The sequence below is a fragment of the Pteropus medius genome, unplaced genomic scaffold, assembly GCF_902729225.1.
Source record: "Pteropus medius unplaced genomic scaffold, Ma_sr-lr_union100, whole genome shotgun sequence".
Lineage (NCBI taxonomy): Eukaryota > Metazoa > Chordata > Mammalia > Chiroptera > Pteropodidae > Pteropus > Pteropus medius.
Genome location: NW_024345919.1, coordinates 82,111 through 108,495, shown reverse-complemented (window position 1 = coordinate 108,495; position 26,385 = coordinate 82,111). Strand labels below are relative to the sequence as shown.

The 26,385-nt window shown below is 39.0% G+C and overlaps 1 protein-coding gene and 1 pseudogene across 1 annotated transcript in view; both read left to right on the top strand.

Annotated features, from left to right (window-relative positions):
• The window catches only part of CLMP (CXADR like cell adhesion molecule), an 87,666-nt gene that overhangs the window by 51,760 nt on the left and 9,521 nt on the right, over positions 1-26,385 (top strand). The window contains exon 2 of the mRNA XM_039874826.1: positions 13,377-13,534. Within this exon, the coding sequence (XP_039730760.1) occupies positions 13,377-13,534 (158 nt within the window). The remainder of the gene's footprint in view (positions 1-13,376; positions 13,535-26,385) is intronic.
• Positions 19,692-19,806, top strand: LOC120612422 (uncharacterized; annotated as a pseudogene).

Sequence of the window (26,385 nt, the reverse complement as noted above, 5' to 3'; positions counted from 1 at the left end):
TAGTAATCACTCAAATGTTCAATGTTATCAATATTATAAAGCATTTTTGTAATGTTCAGATAAACTAACACTAAACTACAATTCCCACTTATTCTGCATAACGAAACTCAAAATACATATGGGAAAGAATTGTGAAATCTGAAAAGTGCTGTACAAACATAAAAGTAGTAGTATTAAGCTTTTTATTACATTTCTAGACAACAGAAAGAATTCATGACATAATCTACTCTTAAAGGATGTTGTAGTTACAAAAAATTAGAGAATTGGTTAAAGCATTTTTAATTCTATAAGACAGTGATTATCATTTTGAGCGGTGAGGCAGAGAAGTTAATGTATAACTTTCAAAACCTTTATTAAAGTGTGTGGTAAGGAGCCTCCTAAGATCATCTCCAATGATTCCTGCCTCCTAGTATTCCCCTCTCCTTGAGTGTGGGCTGGAATTGTTTAATTGCTTATCACGAATAGAATGTGGCAACAACGATGGGATGTTTTCTCTGAGTTTCAATCTTGGACACTTTCTTGTGCTCCCTCTTGGATGACTTACCTGGAGAAAACGAGCTGCCATGTGGTGAGGCAGCCACATGGAGAAGCCCATGTGATGAGGGACCTGCCAACAATCACATGTGTGTAAACTTAGAAATGGACTCTCCCCACCTCAGTCAAGTCTTCAGAGAAGACCACAACTCCAGCCAATAGTTTTATTGAACCTCATGAAAGACCCTCAGCCAGAGCTACCCAGTGAAGCTGTGACCAATTCCTGACCCACAGAAACTATGATATACGACATGTTTGTTGTTTTGAGATGCTAAGGTTTAGGACAATTTGTTATGCAGCAATAGATAATTAATAAAAAGTACAGTATACACATAGAAAATGCATAATCATAAGTATATAGCTTCATGAATTTCATGAATTAACACACTCAAGCAATAAGCATGCTAATCTAGAAATAGAACATAGGCAGCCCCTTAAAAACCTCCCATGTTGCTTCTACTCACTACCCCTTCCTCTAAGCGTAACCACTATCTGGACTTTTAACAGCATTTCTGTTCATGACCAAGAGTAAAAAAGAAGATGATGAAAAGCTCTGAGGGAACTTACACGAACACTAGCGTAACTCTAGATCAATAAAATCTTTGTTAAAAATATATACAGGAGGCAATATAATATACTATTAAGAGTATGGGTGGTAAAAGTTAAAATGGCTAGATTAGAATCATGGCTCTACTCCTTACTAACTGTGATCTTGGGTAAATTAATCTCTCCATCTCAGTGTCTTTGTTGTAGAATAAGGATAATAACAATGCTTACCTCACATGATTGTTGAGATTAAAAATATAAGTGAATATAAGTCAAGTAGTGCAATGTTTTGCACATAGTAAAAATTGTTAGCTATTATCAATAAATGCTTCTGTATGGGGGTTTTAAAATATATTGAATCATAAATTTGTACTATCTATCATTTTGTTTGTTTCATGGCACTTCTCTCTGTCCCTAGAGAGGGTGACTGAGGGGAGAAAGAGATGAAATTCAAACTCTTTGTTATTAGTTTTGATAGGAAGATGGAGGGGGAAGTATAAAGTTATAGGCTAAAATGAGGCTTTATTTTATCAGTGGATTTTAATTATCAGCATAATCTCAACTCTCCATTGTCATGAATTCTTAAAAATGGACTACTGTCCTCTCTGTAGTAAGTCTGTGTCTATTTTTAATCCCCCCCACCCCGTTCAAATCTCTCTGCAGAAGCTAATAAAAGATTTAGATTTAGAAAGGACTTAGCATTTGGAATGAATAGAGACTATAAATAGACATGTCAATGAAATAGGTTAGTGAGGGATCTAGTTCTCAGAGAGTCTCAGAATCAAAGGTACACATTCTTGTCTCATCTGTGCACTGGTCATGAACATAAGGGTCTCTGGACAGCTGCGTGTGTTTTCCTGAGTGTGTGAACATGGATACATGCATGGAACATGTACTAGTATATTACTGAGGACAGAATTCTGAGAGATAAGTGGTGTATTTCCGAGTGACAGAGTGATCCCAGTGTCAGTATCTTTCCACTGACAATTGTTAGTGGTGATACCAGGATAAAATAGTACTCCCAAATAGTCATCCCCAAGTCTGTAGGACAGTGACCCAGCTGACATGTTGATTATGTCATATTACTGACCAGTCCATGAGAACTTGTCAGGACTGCAGGTCCATGGTGATGTTCTAACCTGCCAAGTGCTGAGGTCAGCTCAGCGACTGGTTTCCTAAGCAGTCAGGCTGCCATTCCCAATCTTTGGAATGCCGTCATCTCATTTATAGCTACAAAAATTCCAACCTAATCTTCAAGGCCCAGGTTGAATATTCTTTTTTCTATGAAGCCATCCCTGGTCACCATGGTGATCTTCCTCCTCCCAATTCCTGTAGCACTTTCTGACCTCACATTGATATTGATTACACACTGCCTTTAACTGGCTTGTTGGGTGTTGTTTTGTTTCTCTATTACTATGGTCTCTTCATAGATAAAAGACAATGTCATTCATATTTGTATCCCTAGCAGCACCTAACATGGTAAGAGGAGTGCCACTTATATTCATTGAACAAAAATGCACACCTAGTTACTTTCCTCTGGGTCCCAAATATTTTGTCACTGTTCCTGTTTGTAGCACCTAGAACCTGAAGCATTGAGGTAAAATGTTTGTTTAAGCAAATGCTACAGAAATCAGTGTCCCTGAAGATATATATATGAAGATATATAAGATAGGATATATGGTATACAATAATAAAAAAAATTATACTAACAGACCTGTCAAGATATTAGAACAGTTTTGCCATGATTTCAGATTCTCAGTGATAATAAGAGAATATGAAATTTTCATACATTTCAGCAGACTATTTTTAATTATGAAACTGCCCTGAAGACAAGACATTGACTTTCTGCAGACCTTCCCAAGCTTGAGGTTCTAGACTACATGTAACCAGAGCATTTGGGATTTTGTAATTCAGAAAGTTACTGGCTTAGAACAAAGACTGAATTTCAAGATTGAAAGGACCTCGAGAGTTCTTTTGCTGATTTCTTAGTCCTTCTAAGCCTTCTGGGACAGATTTTTGTTCCTTCCCTGTTTGTCTTTTCTAACTGACTCTCTACAGACAATGTTTCATAGCACCTGAGTAATTGATTTGTCTCATAATACATTCTGCAATTAAAATAAGGGATTGTTTTTGGTATTATACAAAGTAAACATCTAATTCAATTGGAAAAAGTTGAAACAGTGACATGAACTTATTAAAATAATATGTTTCTATTTCTTTGATAAAGTTCTTTTCAAATGCCTGACCATATTTCCTAAGATTTCCATTTTCTCCATGGTTCCTGAAAATTAAATACAGAGGGTTTGAAATTTAGCATGTAACCACAAATGGCAAAAAAAAAGTGCTTCTCAAGCTTACATCCAAGGTAATCTATTATTCTTTGTCAACTACAATCCTTTTTACTAATAATGTAAAGGTCAAGCATGCCTAATCCTCTCTAAGTAAATTCTGCCCCCTTGTGGATGAAAACATCCACAGATAGGAAAGAAATGCTGTAGTTAACATGGGCCAGTTCCTTTTAATTCTTTCAAAGAGGCCTTCAACAGTGTTTACAAGTAATGTTGACAATAGAACAAAGCTAGACTATTTGTGTAGATTTTTAAAAGCTGCTTGATGGTGACAAATACATTGACAGATAGCAGTATATATTTGTGTCTTATACTTTGCATCCCACTCAACTAGGACAGTGCCTTGAATATCCTAAGTACTCAATAAACATTTCATAAAATATTATAATTAGAAAGGGTCATTAAATACTAAGTTCAGCATCCACATATAAGAATCTCCTTTACAGCCCTTGACATACTCCCACTTGGATGACTCCAATAATGAAAAATTTACTAAATGACATAGCTCATTCTCCTATCAGACAGGTCTGTTAGAAAGTCTGTCAATATATTAAGCCCAAATAGAGTCTTTTGTAAGAAAATCGTATCATTTCAGAACTGGAGAAAGCTATTGGAGATCTCCCAGTCTGTCATTTTATGGTTGAAGCCGTTATGCCATCTGGACTTAATTTAGCCCTCTGGCACAATACCCAATAAGCCTATTACTTGTTTTTACAGCCTTTTAAATGTTGGAAGGTAACTACCATATTGCCCCTTAGTTTTCTATCTTCCTAACTTTTCACCTATAATTATGTCAACTACTCCTCATATAACATGTCTTTTTAAATCCCATTATCTCCTAGTCAAAACCCTCTGGATGCCAACTTTATGTCAATGTCTCTCTCAGTGTGCAACATCTGGAACTGAATACAGATGTTCTAGATGTGCTCGCTTGACTAGTATAGAGTACAACAAAGTTGTTACTGCCCATATTTGGGACATCAAACTTCTTGTAACGCAGCCCAGATTCTGTCGGCTTCTTTAGCAGTCATATCACACTATCAGTCACTGTAAATCTTGTAGTCCCCCAAGTCCTCCAGGTATTGCCTACTCTATGCTTAGGTATAACTATAACTTTGAACATTTGTCTCTATAAATTTTATCTTGCTTTTGGGTCAGGATTCCAGCTAGTGAGATACTTATATATCTTCAGTGTGTCCAATCAGATCAGCTCTGATACTTAGCTTTGTGCTGTCCACATTTAATCGACATAATCTGTTTTTCCAACCAGTAACTTCAAGGCAAAAGTGATCACTTTTGTTGTGGGAAAGAGAATAGAATAAAAATTGGAGGTGAGGTCATGTCCCCTTCAGCTTTGTGGCCTTAGCTGTGTAGTCCTCAGTTTTCTCTAAAACAGATGTGATAGCATTAGCCTTCTGTGAGCTCATGGGACTCCCAATGGGATAATATATTTGAATCGGCTGAGCTAAATAAATGTAAAGTATTGTTAATCATTAGCTTTCAAATGGTTTGAGGGAGGAGGAGAGACTGTTATCATCTTTGTTTTCCTAGCACTATACCTGACAGTTAAAAAATTCAATATAATTTTTTAACATAGGTAAATACACACAAATTATATTCTGAGACAGTTTCACCTAGGGGAAGGGTGGGGAGTTGATCATTTTTAATCAGCTTGTGTTAGTCTGAAAACTTCGACTCTCTCCTATCAATACAGGGCTCTCTCGTTTCCCTTTTCCTCTCCTCCTACCTCTAGCTTTGCTCCCACTCTCCTCCTTTGCTCAACTTCCTCCCCCACTTTATTTTTCTCTTCCTTTCCCCCTTTCCTTCCTCTCCCTCGTCTTCTCCCTTCCCCACTCCTCTAAAATCAAACCACAGACCCAGAAGCGGGGGAGGCTCAGATATTGAGCCTTGGTCCTTTGGTCCTAGCAACTAACTTTAGGGGTTCCAGGAACAAATACTCACCTCCTAGGGGGAAAAAAAAACAAGGTGCCATGCTGATTCCCAGATGTCCGAAATTCTACTGATAACCTTCAAGCTTCATTTCTTTAGCTTTAGGCTTTCTCTAATTATCCAATATATGTTCCTATATTTTGAGAAGACATTAAAATATATCAATCATTTAGCAGCTCAAAATGAATGTGGTTTTCTTTTTCTAAAAGGGAGCTGGCTGGAGAGATTCTGAGGTTGGGCTGGGTATGGGTTTGGTAAGGCAAAAGATTTAGAAGAGAAACTTCCCTAGTTGGCAGTGAGGAAGCCTGACAGGCAAGGACAGTTGCTGCCATTTGCTCAAGCTGCTCCCTTCACCAAGAATGCTTTTTTCCTTCCATCACATTTGTGCAGGAAAAGCCTATCTTTCTAGAACTAGCTCAGTCCCACTTACTCTCAGAGTCTTCCTTAACACTCATGTCAGAAATAATCTTCCATACAATATTAATTTTCTTCTGTATGATAATGTGGTGGCTCTGGGGAACACTCTTATTTTTAGGAATGGTTGCTGAAACATTTAGAGGTAGTATCATGCTATCTGAAACTTACATTCACCTGGTGTAGCAAATATATATATAGAGAGAGATTAAGCAAATATGGCCAAATCCTAACTCTTATCAAGCAAAATGACTTCCAAACTTCTCACAATTCTGCTTTACCTCCACAGCATGTTTTTCTGGTTTTTCTTGTCTTTCAAACCACAGTATGTACAATTATTAGTAATAATAATTTCCTTTTTTTGTTTTTAATAAAGACAGAGTATTTTATTTTCCCCCCAGCTTTATTGAAGTCTAATAGACAATTGGTTGCTCATATTTACATTGCACAATTCAATGAATTTTGTTTTTCAATTATAGTTGGCATACAATAATATATTAGTTTCAGTCATACAGTATAGTGATTAGTTATCTGTGTAACTCACAAAGTGGTCACTCCACTAAATCAAGTAACCCTCTTCCTCCTTACATATTTTTTACAACACTTTTAACTATTTTCCTTATGCTGCACTTTATATCTCCATGACTATTTTGTATCTATCCATTTGTACTTTTTAATCCCTTTGCCCCTTTTCACCATCCCCTCAACTCTCTTCCCAGCTAGTAACCCTCAAAATATTCTCTACATCTATAAGTTTATTTCCATTGTTGTTGTTGTTGTTTATTTTGTTCATAAGATTCCACATGTATTTGAAATCATGTGGTATTTGTCTTTATCTGACTTATTTCATTCAGCGCAATATCCTCTAGGTCCATCAAGGCAATATCTTTTTCCATTTACTCCTTTTAGTCTGTGTGTGTCTTTTAATCTGAAGTGAGTCTCTTTTAGGCAGCATACGTAGGGGTCTTGCTTTCATATCCATTCAGCTTCCCTACCTATTGGTTGGAGCACTTAATTCTTTTCCATTTTAGGTAATTGTTGATAGGAATGTAGTTGTTACCATTCTTTATTCATGTCTTTTCTTCTTAAAGAAGTCCCTCTAATATTTCCTGTAACATTGGCTTAGTGTTGACGAATTTCTTTAGCTTATTTTTGTCTGGGAAGCTCTTTATCTTTGCCTCTAAATGAAACTTTGCTGGATAAAATATCTTTGGCTGTAGATCCTGGATTTTCATCACTTTGAATATTTTGTGCCAAGCCCTTCTGTACTGCAAAGTTTCTTTTGAGAAATCGGCTGCCAGTCTTATGGGATCTCCCTTGCAGGTAACTAACTGCTTTTCTCTTGCTGCTTTTAAGATTCTCTCCTTGTATTTAACCTTTGGCATTTTAATTATGATGTGTCTTGGTGGGGACCTCTTTGGGTTCATTTTTTGGGAGACTCTCTTAGCTTCCTGGGGTTTTATGTCTATTTCCTTTCCAGGTTAATGTTTTCCATCATTATTTCTTCAAATATATATTCAACTTCTTGTTCTCTCTCTTCGGATATCCCTATCCTATGACACGGATGTTGTTACCCTTAATTTTTTCCCAGAGGCTCCTTAAATTATTATTATATTCTTGGTTACTTTTTCTTACTATTCTAATTGGGTGTCCTTGGCTTCCCATACTCTATATCAGTGGTTTGATCCTCTTCTACATCCACTCTGTTGATTCCCTCTAATATACTCTTCATCTCAGATAAAGTGTTCTTCATTTCTGACTGGTTCCTTTTTATAATTTCCATTTCCATTTTTATGTTTTTTTAAATCTCTTCGTTAAAGTTTTCATTGAGTTCATCTATACTTCCTTAATTTCATTGAGCATCTTTAGGACCAGTGTTTTGAACTCTACATCTGTTAGATTGCTTGACTCCATTTTTTCTGGATCTCTGTTCTGTCCTTTCATATGGTTTCTGCTTCTTTGTCTTCCCATTTTGGCTGCATTTCTGTGTCTGTTTCTATGTACTAAGCAAAGCTCCTAAGTCTTCCAGTCTTATTAGCATGGCTTTGTGTAGTAGGTGTCCAGTGGCACAGTCTTGAGAGGAGTTCAGCTGTAGCCCAAGTTTAGCCCCAGCCTGTTAAGATGTAGCAAGCAATCCACAGATGCTGTGCTTATAGTTGCCTCAAGAAGCCACGCCAGAAACCGAGGTCAGCTGCCACCAGTGTGAGCCTTGGCGCTGCTCGGCAAGTGGCATAAGACTCGTAGAGGACACAACTGGATTTGGCTTGGGTAGGGCCGCAAGTTGAGGGATTCGAAGTTTCAGGGAATTCTCTGGGAGAAGTGACTAATGTCATCTAGTTCGATGCCGTCTCAGCTATGACAGCGCTGGGTCTGCACATTGGGAGCAGCGGGAGGGCTCAACAGAGGAACAATGGATACTGCCGGAACTTCTGCCCAGGAGAAAGCCTTGCCTCCGGCCCTCGCTCTGACAACTCAGTGTCCCCTGTAAGTCCCCAGAGCCCCCTGAGCAGTTGACCTGGCACTGGTGCTTAGAGCAAGTTCATCACTGCGAAAGTCTGCTCATAGACACGGCCCCTTTAAGAAGTGTCTGCAGCTGCGGGCTGTCGCTGCTGCAGACTCCTTCCCACTCAGCCCATCAGGACTGGGCAACCTCACGTCCTCTCCCCTTGTACCTTCTACCACTGCAGGATGATTTTTTGTTTCTCTCCCTAGTTGTAGGGCTTCTGTTCATCTAGATCCCAGGTGACTCTGCTTGCTGTTTGCTCCGTGTTTCCATCACAACTTTGATCACAACTTTGATGTGGTCATAAGAGGGTATGAACAGAATGGTATCATCTGTACCATTTTGCCTAGTCTTCCTCATAATTACCATTTTTTGAGTATGTACTATATACCATGTACCAACTCCAGACACTTTACATCCATCATATATAATCCTTACAACAATCTTTCACAGTGGATGTTTTTATGCTCATTTTACAGAGAAGGAAAATGAGCATAAAAACTCAGCGTAGTCAGACAGAGAACTCAATGGTCTTTTCACCACTAATTAAATCCACATCTATCTTACTACAAAGCTCATACTCTTTCTATTGCATCATGCTGCATCTTGAATAGCACAGCATACAGTGTTCCAATCTGGAAGCTACTTACTACACACACACGCACACACACCCCTACAGAATTATATGTATATTAGTCTAGAAATTAGAAGGCCGTTGGGTGAGTCACTACTCTCTAAGCCTCAATTTCTTGATCTATAAAATGAAAGAAGTCAATTTTAAAATTTAAAGTCTTCTGTATTTTTCTGACTGACATTCATTAATTTTGATTTTCCTGCGGCTTTCTGAAATATTCTAGGTAAAGCAAAACACAAGAAAATTCTCTTTTCATTCAGGTAAATGAACAAGTCCATTGAGAAAAGTGAAATCACCAAGTGGAAGGAGATTGAAATCACACCTCAATCGCCCATTAGCAGGTGCCCTGTTATACATTAAATAATGTGAATGACACAGCTCCTGCACCTGATATCGATCAGTAACTACTATGTCTCTCTACTTTGTTGCTTATAAACTGTATATCTATACAATTTGGTAAACATCTCAGTTCTAAAAAACAACCCACCTATTCTCCACCTGTGCAACAAGCACTGTGGCCTCTCTTAGATAGGGCCCTAAGGAATGCTCGATACCTGTGTTGTTGAGGGCAGCACTGGAGGATCCATTCTTTGGCGAAAGTAAGCATCCAGACTTAACTGTGAGACCTGAGCACTTAACTGTGTGCCCTGTAGGAATTCAGCAAGTATTTGAGAAGTAGAAGAATTCTCTGTTAGGGAAATAGAGAAATGGATATTTTAAATGCGGCATCTTAGTTTCTTTTGCTTTGTTGTGTACATGAAAGCAAGATGAGTCACCAGGTGTTCCATGGGGAGCCATCTGAGAAAATTCAGTCAGCATTCTTACCCTGCCACATCTCCACAAACCTATAGAATCTGATCTGGAAACACGGCCTCAATATGTAATGTAAACAGTGTTTCTGTCAGTATGGGAAGGCTATAGGCTTTGTTAAGTTGGACGAAATGAATTTTCTTGAGTCATCCAAGACATTTATCTGACCACAGATACAATGCTAGTTCTTTGTACATACTTTTTAAAAGACTTCAGTATGAGTGTTTTAATGTGAATGGAATTGTTGAAATCACTTTTTAAAAATGTACTATTATCAATGGATTCATCTTCAAAATATGTTGTTTATTTTTCCCTCAGTTATATCAAAGTATTCACATTGAAAAAAAATGTTACTTCTGTCCTATATCTTTGAAGGAGGTCTTGAAGGTTCAAGAGAAACTTTAATAAATGTAAATGCTTTTTAGAAAATAAAAGTTTAAACTAATCTTAACTGACTGTAGGCAGCAGTCATCTGAGAAAAAGCCCTTCTAGTTGAGAACATTTTGGCGGGAGATGCCTATGTGCCATTGCCAGGTGCTTTACCTCAGCTCATTTAATTCCCACTTTGCAGATGAGAACACTGAGGCTCAGAGAGGGTAATTCTTCCAAGCTCCCAACAGTCCTTTGTTAAATGCCTGAGTTGCATGCAGAAGCCTCCACTTTGGGAGAGCCCACAGCTTCCATGATTGCATTGTGCATGTGCACACAGAAATGGAGGCGGTCCTCCCCACTGCCACCTTCCAGCAGCTCTCCCCACTGTCAAAGGCTGCAAGTGTCCCAAACACCCAGCCTCTGCCACTTGGTTCTTCCCTTGCATCTGCCACTAACTAACTTTGTGACTTGATATTTCAATTCCCCAGGCTGTAGTTTCCTCATAAGTGAAATCTTGATGATCTTTAAGGTCTTTCCTAATGAAGATGAATACTACAATGCCCAGGAAACCCAAGGCTGCCCCCTGGGTGTTTAGATTGCCCCTTCCTGCTCACCCACCAGGTGGCTGACCCTTGCTGAGCATGGGTCAGCCACCTGGTGGGTGAGCAGGAAGGGACAATATAACCATTGCCAAGCCTGGGGAGCTCAGGCCCCCATCCACTTAGGCTACAGAGCTGGGATGTGGGTTAAAAAAAAAAAAAGTGTAGAAGGACCTGACAAATCTGCAGGGTTCTCAGTGGTCTCTTTGAGTCTGGGGAGCTGAGGTTCAGGAAAGAGTAGAGGTGCATTCACTGATCTTGAGGCTCCCTGCCTTGGTAAAGTCATTTGTATTCACTGAGTGGTCCCCTCCCTGCACTGCTGTATTTAATTCTGGGTATGATATAAATAGAACTTGGCACTCTGGCAAAGCACACCACCCACCACTATGTTCCTTCGCTTTTGGGACATCAACTAAACCTGAGCCTTTGATTCCCTCTAGTGGTTTAAGTTGGCAACTTTCATAGCTGATTTTTGCACTTATTTATTCAACGTATAGTAAGTGCCTAGTGTATGCATCAAATTGGTGCTGGGCTTTCTAGCTTTGCCAGGGGTGTGGGACACTGATTTCATTTGAGCAGCGTTGTCTAGTGTGAAGCGATCAGGGACAGAAGCAAGAACTTCTTGCAAGCTTAGCTTAGTACAGTGCAAACTGGCTAATTTCCTTCCTGCTCTATAGCTGCTTTATGGGGACTGAAGGAGGATGGGTTTTATATGGGTTATTTCTGCCACTAAATAAACTATAGGATATTGGGCTGATTCCTTTATCCCTGGGCCTCAATTTACTCATTGGTAAAATGAATGCATGACTTAGATTCAAATCAATCCAGTAAATATTTATAGAGCATTTGCAGTGCGTAAGACCCAGAGCTGGGTGCTATGGAAATGCAGTGGTGAATGGCGCTAACTTTTAAGGTGCTTACTGGCTAGTAGGAGAACCAGAAATCCAGGAAGCCACATAAAACACAGGGCGTGAGCACAAAGCATGACTGTCAGAGTGAGCTCTTCAGTGAGGCAGACCTGGGTGGAGCCCCTGCTCTGTCACTTCCTTGCTGTGTGGTATTGGGCAAGTTGCTAATCTTCTCTTTATGTTTCCTCAAGAAATTTGAATAGTAATCCTTTCTTTATAGGTTTGAGTGCTCGGTCTAGAGCCAAACCATAGGAATTGCTCACTAAATCATGGCTACTCCCATTGCAGTGTCAAATCCTAAACAGAAATAACAAAAACTTCGTTGAGAATATCAGTAAGATCATACAAGGGGCCTATCCTGTTGGTTCTGGAGCTCCTTCTTATGCTCAGCCTATTTCTATGGAGCTTGACAATCCACGTGCTGCTGCTCTTAAGGTAGATGCCTCCGAGGGCTGTAACCCTGCAGTTTCAGCCAATCAGCTCCCCAGTAGAGAGAACAAACCAGTTTCCCCTGCTCCTTTCTCTCTAGTTACTTTTCCCTGCAGGCAAGAATAGAGGCCCTTTTCCTTCCCACAGATTTGCTGTTAATCAACTTTGGGAAATGAACGGGAATAAGAGAGGTAGCTTATATGTTTCGGCTAGTCATGATCCTTGGTCTTTAGTGCTTAAAATGCTTCTGAGGTGGCAACGAGTCCCCTCCAGAAGAGAGGACTTTACACAAGCACTTGAGTCTGTTTTACCTTGGAGGTTGTATGATTCTGTTCCATTGTGAATGGCTTGAAAGAGATCATTTTTCACACTGATCTCCTTTATTACTATGTAAGGAGATAAAAGAAGATCCAGAGCTAAAGCACATTTGGAATGCCAGGCGCATCATACCTAGAATCTAGGTGGGGTTTCATCATATCAATTCTTCAGTCATCAGTCCTATAGATTTAGTAGTCAACAATGTCAGAGCCTTAACCAGGTACTAAGAGAGAGATTAATAGGAAGGAGAGAAGATGAGCTTGGAGTCCAAAGTTGCTGACAGGGTACCATTCCTGGAAAAAGATGAAAGTTGAAGGTAAAGAAAACCAAAAATAGAACTGGATTCCTGTTGACTAAAGGGGTATCGGATCAATAGAGGGACAGGATCCAAATGTGGTAACTAAGAATTTCGCTTTGGATAGAAAGAGTTGCTTCATATTTTGAAGCCCTATGATATGAAATTTTAGAGAATAGAAGATAGAAGTTGGGGTTATAAGAGAATGTGTGTCCCTAAGGGAAGCAGGAACTGCCCCCAAGAGCCCACTTGTTCCCTAAGGCATTTCTACACTTACTCAGAGGTCTGTAAGGGTAATCTGTTTCTAAGAAGGCTCTAAGGAGTAAACTGGTATCAGCCTTTTCTGGGGACAATGCTAAGTTCTCTTTTGGTTTCTGTCCTATCAGAAGCCTTTGCTAATAGAGGAGAGAAAGATAAAAAAACGCAGTTGTTCTTGACCTGAGCGATTTCATCATTCATAAAAACCCAATAAGGTAGGAAAGACAGGCATTAATAGAAGTGTACTTTGGCAGACTTAAGGAAGATATGATGAATTTAGTTAATGGAGGAGCCAGTGTGAGACCCTGGGACTTCAGCACTTCTGGTCTTGGATTCTTCCAACACCTTGACTTGCTCCTTGGCCACAAGAGCATCCAATAATGATTAATTGCAGTATTTGCTTCCCACACATTGCTATCCAGTTTCTGCTTTACTCATTAGAGGTTTTCCTCTTCCAGTTTCCTGCTATGTTGGAACCTTGGGGACTCACACTGAGATCAAGAGAGTGGCAGAGGAAAAAGTCACTTTGCCCTGTCATCATCAACTGGGACTTCCAGAAAAAGACACCCTGGATATCGAATGGCTGCTCACTGACAATGAAGGGAACCAAAAAGTGGTAAGTATATATCTACTGGAGTAGAGGCCCCTCCTCCTTTTCCCCTCGGCCTCCTTCTTTTACCTTTCCTTAGTCCTCCAGCTTTTCTCATCAGGTCAGGAAGGGCTACAATTGCTTTTTTAATCAGGCTTATAGTTGAAAGACATTAGATACAAAACTATAAACAAGAAGGATATTGGAGTTGTAAGGAATAGAGAATTTATGTTCTTTGGACAAGCAAGAACTACTAGAAAGCCATCTGTCATTTGCCCAAGGAAGGAATCTGCACTTCTAGTGTCTTTCCTAAGAAGGGGACTAAGATGCAGCAACTTGATTCTCTAGTCTAGTGTGCCAGAACTATACCTGTACAGGGAAGCCTGCTTCTCTTCCTCCTCTGAAACCATTACCACCTGCCTATGCTTGAGCTTTGCACAAAGTCATGACTTCTAAGTGCTAAGATCATGTCATATGACAAATGACATATGATACAGAGGAACAAATGCAGGACAAGAAAATGTTTAATACATTTAATTGGCAAGCTAGACAATAGATACTGGTTCTAGAGTTGGAAAATAAAGGACCTGGCCCTGGTCCTTCTGTGCTCAGGTTACATAGGCCCATCATGATGGTCCATTGGTTTTTACAAGCTTTTGGCAGTGTGAACAGAACTTGTAGTGCTCTGCTCCTGATAGTCTGCTTGGAGGGCCTTTATTAGAGAATGAGAACTAAGTAACCTACTGTTATCCTTTCTGCCTTGGCTGTATTTAGCCACTGTACCTTTCTTTCCTCGATCTAGGTTTTCTAGCATAACTATTCTCACTCCTTTTACCCACTGACTTATTTCTAAAACTCTGCATTGAAGGATTTGTGATTTTAAAAGAATTTGTAACTTAGGGAAGCTGACTTTAGAACTTTACTTCTTTCCCTACTAAAAAGTGAAAAGTTGTCCTTTCCTCTCCTCTGTCTATACCACTAATTTCATAAGATGGTTTTTATAGGCAGAAGCTAAGGTTTTCACTAAGAATAAATTTTAAAAATTCTGGGAAATTATAAGCAGTGATCATAAGGATCACTGTTGGAGTTTAACCTGCTTAAAATCTGCCTACATTGCCTTGTTATTTTGATAATGCTTGTCATTTCGTGCATCACCCTAAGACTCTCTCTGTTCTCTGTAGAGCAAGGTCACCTTAACCTGAGCATGTTTATTCCAACAACTTCTTAATCTTAGACATGATACTCAGTTCCGAATGAAGTAAATAAGAGCACAATTTCCTCTAATAAAAACCCAAGAATGACTGCATCTAACTTTCACCCAAATGTTTCCATTTAAACAAAAGGAAAAAAGAGTTGCTTGGTTATGGAGCCAAGTGAATATAAGGGTTAGGAAGTTAATTGTTGATTAAAGAAAGCCACTGATATGGCTTCTGATATCGCTGTGATAAGCACCACAGTTCCTTCCTTATCTTCAGTTAATATTCTAAAGTAAGGATTGTTATTTATTCAGTCATTCAAATTACACAAATTTATTTTGCGCTTTCTAGTATGCCATGCTAGGCACTGGGATACAATAGTAAAGAAAATATCAGAGTCCTTAGTTTCTTGGAGCTTACAGTGAAATGACATTGAATAATTTAAACAACATTTTTTTAAAGTAGAAAGCAATAAATATTAGCTACATGCCAGGCACAAGTCTGTTTAGCACATATTATCTCATTCAACTTAATCCTCATAACCGGGATTATTACCGACTTTACAAATAAGAAACTGAGTCATGTGCACATAGATACACAAAGTGAGAAAATTGCTTAAGGTCACCCATTCTGCATTTTGAAATTAGGCACTCTGACATCAGTACCTAGGCTGTTAAATACTAGCTATATTACCTTCATAAATAATTTGAAATTATAACTTGTTCTATGTAGAAAATAAGGAGAATATGAGGAGAAATTTATCTCAGACATAACTAATTATGCAAAGACCCTGATGGTGGAAAAGCTTGGCACTATTAGAAGTACTAAAAGATTAAAAATAAATTTAGTATGAACCAATGTTTCCTCAATAAAAAAATCAATTAAAAAATTTAGTTAAATTTTTAAAATATGGGTTCCTATACACATACTCTACCATGAAGGAGCTGGTTGAAGAGATAAATATCTATTGTGATAGAGTTAAGCAAAGTGTCCTAGATGAATACAAAGGAGAAGCCATTGGCTGAGAGTAGGTGGAGAAGGGGAGAAGTCAAAGAGTGCTTCTTGTGAGAAGGCACAGCTGATCTGAGTGTTGGCAGAAGATGTTGCCCAGAGGAAATCACAGAGCACAGACACAAAAACTAAAAAATTCTGGGAAATCATAAGCATCTAGGATAGGTGAAGTCAAAATATGAGCCTGCAGAGGTTGCGAGGCTAAGACATAAAAGATCTAGTATGCCATACTAGGGAGCTTAGAATTTGTTTTCCACAATGTCATGGAGTTCTTGATGGATGTTAAGAGTGAGAGGGATATATTTGCATTTTAGAGCAATCACTCTGGTACCGTGTGGCACATTGATTTAAGGGGGACTTGAGTAGAAGCAACAGCAGTTAAACAATTTCAGGCTATACAGTAAGGGCTTAAAACTACAGTCATGGGTGGTTGGGATATCAGGAAAGGGTTAGTAAAAATTTAGTAAGTGAATTTGCCAAAGTTTTTTAATTGCCAGGGTGTTGGGAATGAGAGTGACTGAAAAATAAAATACAGAAAGGGTTGTAATGGATGTGGTGCTTAAAGTAGGCTAACCAGTGACCTAGATCTCAAGTTTAGCTTTGCATTTCAATCTGTTTTCCTTCCTTTTGTCTAGGATGCTCAGATATGCAGGGAACATTTGGGGGGTGGGTAAGCAGTCTTAGGAATATTTGAATTTCAGCCTAGATAGTATGACCACTAGAACTCTAGCGCTTTCCTTCTGATTATAGGGATGGAAACAGTAGAATTTCCAAAGTAAGAGTGACCACGTACCCCAAGGTTGATCAGGAACACACAACAGAAAACTTTCCCCTCTATTTTTCAGATGGATAAATTAGGACAGAGGTGTTCCAATCCCCATGCCAAGCTTCTTGGCCACACTTTCACCCTTTCACCTTTCTCTCTGGCTTTGAACAAGAAAATTCATGATCTAAATCAGAGAGAAGGGACGACATCCATCTCATTCAAGGTAGTTTCACCATTGCTACACAGGGCATGGGATGGCAGAGCAACTGCCAGAAAATTGAGATGATCCATCTGTTCCATACGAGTCCTAACAAATTGTCATACCTCTTCTGGCTAACAATGCATCTGGTCCACCAGACATGCCACATGACAAACAGCCCCACAACAGCTGCAATTCATATATTTAATTTTTTGTTTATTTGCAAAATAATCAAATTTATGTTCATTTTCTCCCATCACACCCTGATTGATGGCTGAGTCTCAGCACTACATTTCCTAGAACTAAAAACGAAATAAAACAAAAAAATACACAAGTATCTGAGATTCACAGTATGTCTTAAAAAAAAAAAAAAAACTGAGCCAAAATGCAAAGCTGTAACTGAGTCCCAATTTGTGTTAGAAGTGTAAAGAAATTCTCATATTGAACAAGGGTTCTTTAATTATATAAAGATTATTTTGGAGTTGTATGATCTCTGCTTTTCAAAGTTGGAGAATACGTGTAGTTATCTCTATTTTTTTCATTAAATATAAGGACAGGATTTTGGAGAAAGGGGAGATAATCAGTCACCAGGAAAGCCCATATACAGCAGGCGATTCTTGAGCTTGATCATGAAGCCTGTGTAGGTGTTATTTAAGCAAAAATAAAGGAGGGGAAAACATTTCAGAAAGAAAAGACTTAATGATCCAAGACAAAGACACATCAGAGGACATTGTTCAGAATCAAGGGACATTGTGTTTGTGGGTTAGGCTATTCAAAGATGTGAGGGCAGGGGCCAAAAATGAGGTATGGTTCAGGCTGCACTGGCTTTAGCTGCCACCTGCAGAGGGCCAAGTTTTAGTCCACAATGTGCATAGGTAACGGAAAATAGATGGAGGCTTTTAGCCAGGGGAGCTTTGATATACAAACATATGGAATGATTAATATTTCTGGGGTACTAAGCTGAACACTTTTGGAACCCTTAGGGACTTTCTTGAATGCAGGATCAGAGTAATAGAAGTGATCGTGAGTGCTTACGATCTCATTCCCAAAATATCCTATGAAGTAGTTTATCCCTGTCTTCTAGTTGAGCACCTTAGGGTTTAGGAAAGTTAATTAACTAACCCAAGGCACATAGTTGTAAGTGGAAGAGCTCCCATTTGAATGTAGACTACTAGACTTCCCAGTATTTCTCTCAATTACTTTGCACTGGTGCAGTATTTTTTTCAAAATTAAGACCCATAGTGGATCCTAAGCAACCAGACTTTTTGTTTTAACATAGACTAGAAAATAACAGAGGGTATGACATATACACTGCTTCATGAAGCTTATGTTTCAGTTACATATGTGTATGCTATGTGTGTGCTGGGTCATAAAGAAAAATGTGAGTCTGTTCAAAAAGTGTGAAAGCTCCTACCATAGTGTACTTACTTCTAGCAGTCTAAATCAACCTAAGGCCACTCTGATCCACACCTACCAAGGCTCTCTAAAGTCCAATGTACTTTTAAAGACAAAGGTAGTTCTTGATGTTAGACCAAATATTAAATGAACAGGAAAGAAATCACCTAGACCAAAAAGGGTCACCAACCTTCCAAGGCCCACGAAACACCAAAGTTCCTAAAAATTACCCATGTTTTTACTGATCTCTACGTTTAGAATCGTTTCATTCTTCCTTGGAGGCACAAACTGACTTCCTTGTAGGTGATTAACCACCTACAGGTACATAGATATGAAAAAGTCAGAAAGAAAGAAGATAATAAGTAAGCTAGGTGTTCCAGGCTTACTTGTTCTATCTTCAAATGTCAGCCCTTCACTTTTGGTCTTAGGAGATGAACTCTAAGGCTTACACTTTTTTTCCTATTGCTAATGTATTTCATCCTCTACCCACTGTCCCACCGGTTTGTCATTTCTATGGCCCCTCCTTCCACCCCGCAAGAAACCTATCCATCCTACTGAGTGTACCAGGACTTGGGGCCAACGATGCCCTGCAAACATTTTAAACAAACAAGTATCATATTGGGAGAAGGGTTGTGATCGTAGTTCTTCCTGGTCTGAGTGTAAACACAGGTCTTTAAGCTGAATACTAGAAACTCTATGGAAATAATTGCAAAATAATATGTTCAGTTTTCTGAGTCAGAATTTTTAAGTTTTATCTGTGTGGGGGCTAAAAAAAATCAATATGTTTTCTCCCACCTTCTAAGTTCTTCTAACTGTGCTAATAATCAAATTAACAGACAGATTAACAGGAGAAAATCAAAATTTTAACATATGCACATGGAGAAATTCACATAAGCATAAAAATTCGAGATATTAAGGCAACATTGGATTTATAAGACTGGAAAAAGGAGAAAGAGCAGGTCTAGGGTTTTAGATTTGACTATTATCAAATCAGAATTGGCGATTTACAGGTAGTTGAGGAAGAGTAGAACACAAATGGCAGGGAAATTGCTAGGGAACTCAGAAACATTGAGACATAGTAGGTATCTAGCTAACAAGCTTAGGGTCTAACGCCAGGGTGAAATTTTTTAAGGCAATCAAGCCCAAGCTCCCTTCCTGAAACAGGTTTCTCTGTCTGAACCTCTTGGGCAGGGAAGTCGGGGAGGCTCAAAGGCTCTTTCTCAATCTTGTTTCTTAATAAACAGCTGAAAATCAATATCCCAAAAAGCAGCTTCAGGGTAGCAAAATTTTGGTTCCTTTCATCTGATTGGGGGAAAAACAAAAAAGCAGCGAGGTAGGACGAAGAAAAGGCTCAAATGGTCCTGGCCACGACCTGGCACATGAGGTTGGTTGCACATTAAGGGATCAGAATAGGATAGGAACCTCTCCCTGGCCCTCAGAACTTCTCCCTGGGATGCCTAGTCTCACTGGGAAATGCAGCCACTAATTAGTGAATACAGAAAGGCCCAAAAGAACTGTCCCAGCAGGATTCAACTGTAGGGCCCCAGTTTCAGACTGACATACAGGTACCGCCCTCATCAAAGACATTCTACCAATACTTATTAAACAAAGGAATGGGTCTACCGCCATGCCTGAACAAGCCCGATCCCGTCTGATCTCGGAAGCTAAGCAGAGTTGGGCCTGGTTAGTACTTGGATGGGAAACCACCTAGGAAGACCAGGTGTTGTAGGCTTAAAAAATAAGAGATTGTAAGCTGACAAGGTCCTTGCAATCTGTGAAGTCAACCAAAGGTTGTCTCGCCTGAAAAAAAAAATTAAAAAAAAAATAAACAAAGGAATGGCCTTTAAGCCATTTATTGGAGACGCTCACATCCTGAATCTCTTTAATCTTGTCTTCAGCTTTTTAATGTATCCTGTGCCTTTTTTTAATGCAAGGAGTTAATATTTGTAAAGTATTTAGGGTAGTGCTTAGCATAAAATAAATACCAAGTATATGTTTTTAAAGTAAAAATAAAAATTCTGGACTAAATGTATCACTTGTGTTGATGGATTTTCATTTCTATGTCTGATTCACATTCCTGGGCCCAGAGCCAAGCACTGTGCTTGGTCACTAAATGGTTACTGAGTGAAGGAACAATGGCCTTTCATAGATTTCATCTCTTAAAATTCTTACTATAAGCCTGTGAAGTCGGTAGAATAAGAATTATTATCCTAATTTTCTTTTAATATAAGAGAAAAATTAGGCCTTAATTAATCTCCAGAAAACTTAGACATTAAACATTTTAAGCTTTAAAAGGTGAAGGCCCTTGCCCAAAATAGATTTTGGATCTGAACCTAAGATTCTTACAGCTAAATCCCCTTCCTTCCCTTTGTCGCCTCCCTTATAACTTGTAGCTTCTATTAAAAAAAAAAAAAATGCAGAAATTCAAGACAAAATGTCTGTCTGGAAGTAAACACTGGACATTTGACTGAAATCATGCATTTCTTGTTCTTTCCAGAATATTTCTCAGCATGAAGATAATGTTCAGGACGTAGCTCCCTGTGTATGTGGGAGTGGGGGCAAGTCTTCAGGCCTGGGTAGGAAGAGATCCCCTATTATATAATAAGGATGCGAATTAGATCTCTTGAAGGCTGCTTCCCCTGTCCCCACTCTTCTCCTGCCTCCTCTCTTAGCATGTAGTTCCATGTTTCAAATCGTTGAGGCTCTAGGAGAGAGTAGGAGGAAGAGGGAGGAGTTGTCATCCCATATGAAAAAATGCTCAAGGTCACTAATCACTAAAGAAATGCAAATTAAAACCACAATGAAATGTATCTCATACATGTCAGAATGACTATTATCAAATCAAAAAACAAGTGTTGGAGAGGATGTGGAGAAAAGGGAACCCTTGCGTGCTGTTGGTGGGATTGCAAATTGGTATAGCTGCTATGGAATACAATTTAGAAGTTCCTCAAAAAGTTTAAAATAGACTTACCTTTTGACCCAGCAATTGCACCTCTGAGTATTTATCCAAAGAAAACCAAAACACTAATTCGTAAAGATTTATGCACCTCTATGTTTACTGCGGCTCTATCTACAATAGCCAAGATATGGAAGGAACCTAAGTGCCCATCAATAGATGATTGGATAAAGAAATTATAGTATATATATACAATGGAATATTACTCAGCCATAAAAACAAATGAAATCTTATCATTTGCAACATGGATGGACCTAGAGGGTATTATGCTGAGTGAAATAAGTCAAAGAAAGACAAATACCAATGTAATTTTGCTTATACGCAGAATCTAAGGAACGAAAGAAAAAAACAAAACAAAACAAAAACAGACTCACAGGTACAGAAAACAAACTGGTGATTGCCAGAGGGGAGGGGCATTGGGGAGCACGTTGAAAAAGGTGAAGAGATGAAGAGATATAAATTAGTTACAAAACAGTCACAAGGATGTGGAATATAGTGTCAATAATATTGTAATGGCTATATATAGTGCCAGATGGGTACTAGAGTAATCAGAGTGATCACATCATCAATTATATAAATGCCTAAACATTGTGCTTTATATCCAAAACTAATTAAAAAATAAAAAGAAAAGAAAAGAAATGAAAAAATAATTGTCATTCAGAAGTAAGGCTGGGAATGAGAACAAAGGCTAAGATTTCAATGTTAATCTAAAGAGATCCAAGATGATAGTCACTTATTTGACTCTGAGGTTGGTGATATTTCACTCTAAGTTCTTTCAACATAGCAATGTCCAAACCTGTGGAGAATTTTTTTAAATTAATTAAAATTTTTTTGGTGACATTGGTTAATGAAATGCGATAAGTTTCAGCTGTACATTTTAACAGTAAGGCATATATATGTTTACACTGTGTGTTCACCTCCCACATATATATGTTTACACTGTGTGTTCACCTCCCATAGTTAGATTTCTTTCTGTCACCACATATTTGACCCCTTTTACCCTGTCTATATTCCCCCTCTCCCTACCCTCTACCACTAGTCTATTGTCCATGTCCATGAGTCTCTGTTTGTTTGTCCTGTTCATTTGTTGCTTTTAGGTTTATATCCCACATATAAGTGATATCATGTGATTTTCAACTTTTTCTGTCTGGCTTATTTCACTTAGCATGATTATCTTGAGGTCCATCCATGTTGTTGCAAATGGCAGTATTTCATCTCTTCTTATGGCTGAGTAACATTCCTTCCATTGTATATGTACCACAGCTTCTTTATCCAATCACCTATCATAGGACACTTTGGTTTCTTCCATGTCCTGGCCACCGTGAATAATGCTGCTATGAACATTGGTGTGAAAAATATCTTTTTGGATATGAGTTTTCAAGTCTTTAGGGTAAATAGAGTTTTACCATATGATCCAGCAGTCCAGTAAAGGGACTGCTGGATCATATGGTAGGCCAATTCTTAGTTTTTTGAGGAACTTCCATATTGTTTTCGATAGTGGCTATACCAATTTGCAGTCCCGCCAGCAGTGTATGAGGGTTCCTTTTTCTCTGCATCCTCTCCAACATTTTTATTACTTGTCCTGTTGATTATAGCTATCCTAACAGATGTGAGATGGTATCTCATTGTGGTTTTGATTTGTATTTCCTTAATAGCTAGCAATGTTGAGCATCTTCTCAAATATTTGTTGGCCATTTGTATGTCCTCTAGGGAGGATTGTCTGTTTAAGTCCTCTTCCCATTTTTTTTTTAATGCCTGTAGCACCTAGTATTCTTAGGTGGTCTCCCATCCAAGTACTAACTAGGCCTGACCCTGTTTAATCAGATGGGATCAGGTATGTTCAGGGTGGCATGGCCGTAGACTCTCTTCCCATTTTTTGATTGGATTGTTTGTTTTCTTGTTGTTATTGAGTCTTATGAGTTCTTTGTATATTTTGGATATTAGGCCCTTATCGAAGGCATTGCTTACAAATATATTTTCCCATTCGGATGGTTGTCTCTTTACCTTGTTGACGGTTACTTTTGCTGTGCAGAAGCTTTTTAGTTTGATGTAGTCCCATTCATTTATTTTTGCTTTTACTTCTCTTGCCTTTGAGGTCAAAGTTTTATAAAAATTTTATAAGAATTTTTATAAAAATCTGCTTCAGCCCAAAGAGGATACACCTGGCAGTAAGATCTCAGCAGACTGAGATAAATGCTTAAGAGAATAAGTTTGCAGTTCCTTTTTGAAATTAATGAGGGAACACAAGGAAGATTGTATGGAGGTGGGAGAAAGCAAGGTGGGGATTGGATTACAGGATAATTAACAAGATTATGTACTTTCTTGGGGTGGTTATATCAAAGGTGTCTTAACCTAGATACACAGAAACAATGGGCAGGGCTTGCCTAAGGTAAAGGTAAACCTTTGACTAAGAAGTGGTATTCCTGGGGTGTGACTACCCAAAATGGCCAACCTAGTTAGGAATTTATGATCAGATCACCCTGTGAGGTTACTTTCCACAGAACCCCTTTGTTTTCATCCACAGTTTTTGTCTTTATGTTTAGGTATCCTCTATTTGGATAGCCTTATTTTCCCTTCTCTCTTCTTGGCCTCTATTTTCATGCCCTCAGCCATCTTATTTAGTGTCATGGCTTTAAATGCCATCCACATGCTCATAATTTCCAAATGCGTATTTCCAGTGTAGGCCTCACACCTGAATAGCAGATATTTATGTGTGTGTGTGTGTGTGTTTACACAACTCCTTACTCAATGCCTCGTTTGGGTCTCAAATGTGCTAAGTCCAAAACTAAACTCCTGATCCTCCTCCTCACCCTGAATACTCTGATCCCAAACCTGCTCTGCCCAGTTTCCCACCTCTTCATTGATGGCAATTCTCTCCTTTCTGGTTCATGCCAAAAACCTGGGAGAAGTCCTTGATTCCACTTTTTTTCTCATAACCATAATGTACATTTAAATGAGGTGGTCAATCTATCGCAAAATCCAGTAAATAGACTCTAACTTCAAAATGCATTCAGAATCTAATCACTCCCACTGCTGTCACCCTGGAGGCAGTGAACCTCTTGCCTTCACTACAACAGATTCTTGACTGGTTTCCCTATTTCCACTCCTTTGGAAACTGGCCTCCTTTGGCTTATTCTCATGATATTCTTCTGCTCAAAATCCTAAAATAGCCCCACCATTTACCTCCAAGTAAAAGCCATCTTCTTTACAGTGGACCACGAACCCCTACATGATCTGGCCCCACTATCTGACCTCGTCTACTATTCTCCTGGCTCACTCCAGCTACCTGGCCTCTGCTCTTCCTCACACATGCCAGGCACCCTTCCACCTTAGGGACTTTGCATTGGTTCTTTCCTTTGCCTTGAACTCTCTTTCTCCTAGATAGCTCCCAGGCTAGTTCCATACCTCCTTCAAGTGTTTGCTCTAATGTCATCCTCTGGTGAGGTCTGCCTTGACTACCTTATTTATATTGCAATCTGTCCCTCAATCCCCTTTCCCTGCTGTCATCTTCATAGCATTTTATGCTGTCCAATGTACCATATGTTTTTCTATGTCTATTTCCTACCATTAGAATATTTTCTGCTAGACGGCTGGAATTTTTACATGATGTGCACATTGCTAACTCCAAAGTACCTATACCAGGTGCTAGCACATTGTAGAGGCTCAGAATTTGTTCAATAAATTACCATCATCTTAGATCTCTTCAGCTTAACATTTAAGTCCAGCCTTTGCTCGCATTTCCAGCCTGACAACTCCTCTTTCTAATATCCTTTCTTCCCTCTCCTAAATATTCTCTAAGTGGCTATGCTTACTAATCTGATGAAAGACACCTTTGAAGAGTTCACTTTAGCCAGTTCACTTTAGCCTCTGGGAGCAGCCTGATGATGCTGTCCTAGTGAAGCTACCACCAGCCTCCATTTCCCCTCCAGCCCTCAACTCAGTCAGAAGGAACCACTTGCACAGTACTCTTCCCAGTAGAGCTTCAGGTATTTAACATAGAGACCCAGTAAATTGAACCTGGAGATGACATGCTCAGGGAGGAGGCAGTAGAAGAGTGGGGACAGGAGAAGCAACCTTCGAGAGATCTAATTCCCCTCCTTATTATATCAATAGGGGATCTCTCCCGACTCTCAGGCCCTCCGTACAAGGACCTGAGAACTTGCCCCCACCCCCACATACACCACAGGGAGCTGCTTCCTGAACATTATCTTTATGCTTAGAGTCCAGGTTTTCTGGACATAAATTAGGGTCTAATTTTGCTCATGTATGAATTTCCACAGAAATTAAAATTCACTTGTAGAATGCTGATGGTGTTGCCATGTTTCCTATCCATAGGGAAGCAAATCATTCTTGCCCATAGAGATGCAAACGAATTTTGTCCAAAGAATAGAAATCTCTTTTAGTCTCATTCTTATTTCAACCTATTATAACATGTCTCTAGTTCCATCATTAATAATGAGTTAAATATAGTCTTTGATACATGTTTATTTTCTGTGTCATGATTTTAACTTTTCTTTTTTAAAGTTGTCCTTTAAAACCATAGAGGAGGAAAAAACATTTTTCCTTCTACTCTCAGGTTCTCAGGCTGGGGCACTGTAAATCAGATTGACAAAAGACAGAAAACAAGAGAAGTTTATTAACCTGTGAATCAAGAATGTAACATATGAAAGTACCCAGAGCTGAGTAACTCAAAGAGGAAGTTAGGACTTAGGCTCAATATATCTAACTTAGCAGGAGAAAGGGAGGGGCAGAAAGGGCACTTGTAGAAAGATAAAAGGGCCTTTAGGAGAAGAGATGGGAGATATACTAGTTTGTGATGATGTCTGTCTGGTTGTGGTGCATGATATCTGGTCTCCTGGAAGACATGATTAGAGTTGCTCTGGGGGAAGGGATTTATGGCACTTAAATTCTTTTGGGAGACTCTGCTTTTAGGCAGATAAGGGATTTCAGGAGCCCAGATGCCTTTAGATGGAATTAATTCTTATGTATATGCAAAGTGACATATTTGGGGATGGCATGTCCTGGTCTCTAACAACAGTTATAAAACTCATTTCTTTGTATTGTTATCATCTCTAGCACAATGCCAAGTACAGAGTATGTTTTCAGTAAATGTTTATTAAAGAAAGGACTTCAGGGTTGCAAAATAGCCTAGCCAAAGACAATCGAAGGCAGCAGACATAAAATCAGAAGGCCTTACGGGAGCTCCTGGACAACACCCAACATTATAGAATGGGGATCCAGCAACCTATTTGTCCAAAGTCTTTCACAATTTCTCCTCACATTAAAATGGTATAAAGAAATGCTATGGATGAGAGCAAAGAAAAGAGACCATTCATAGTCTGAGTGTCATATCAG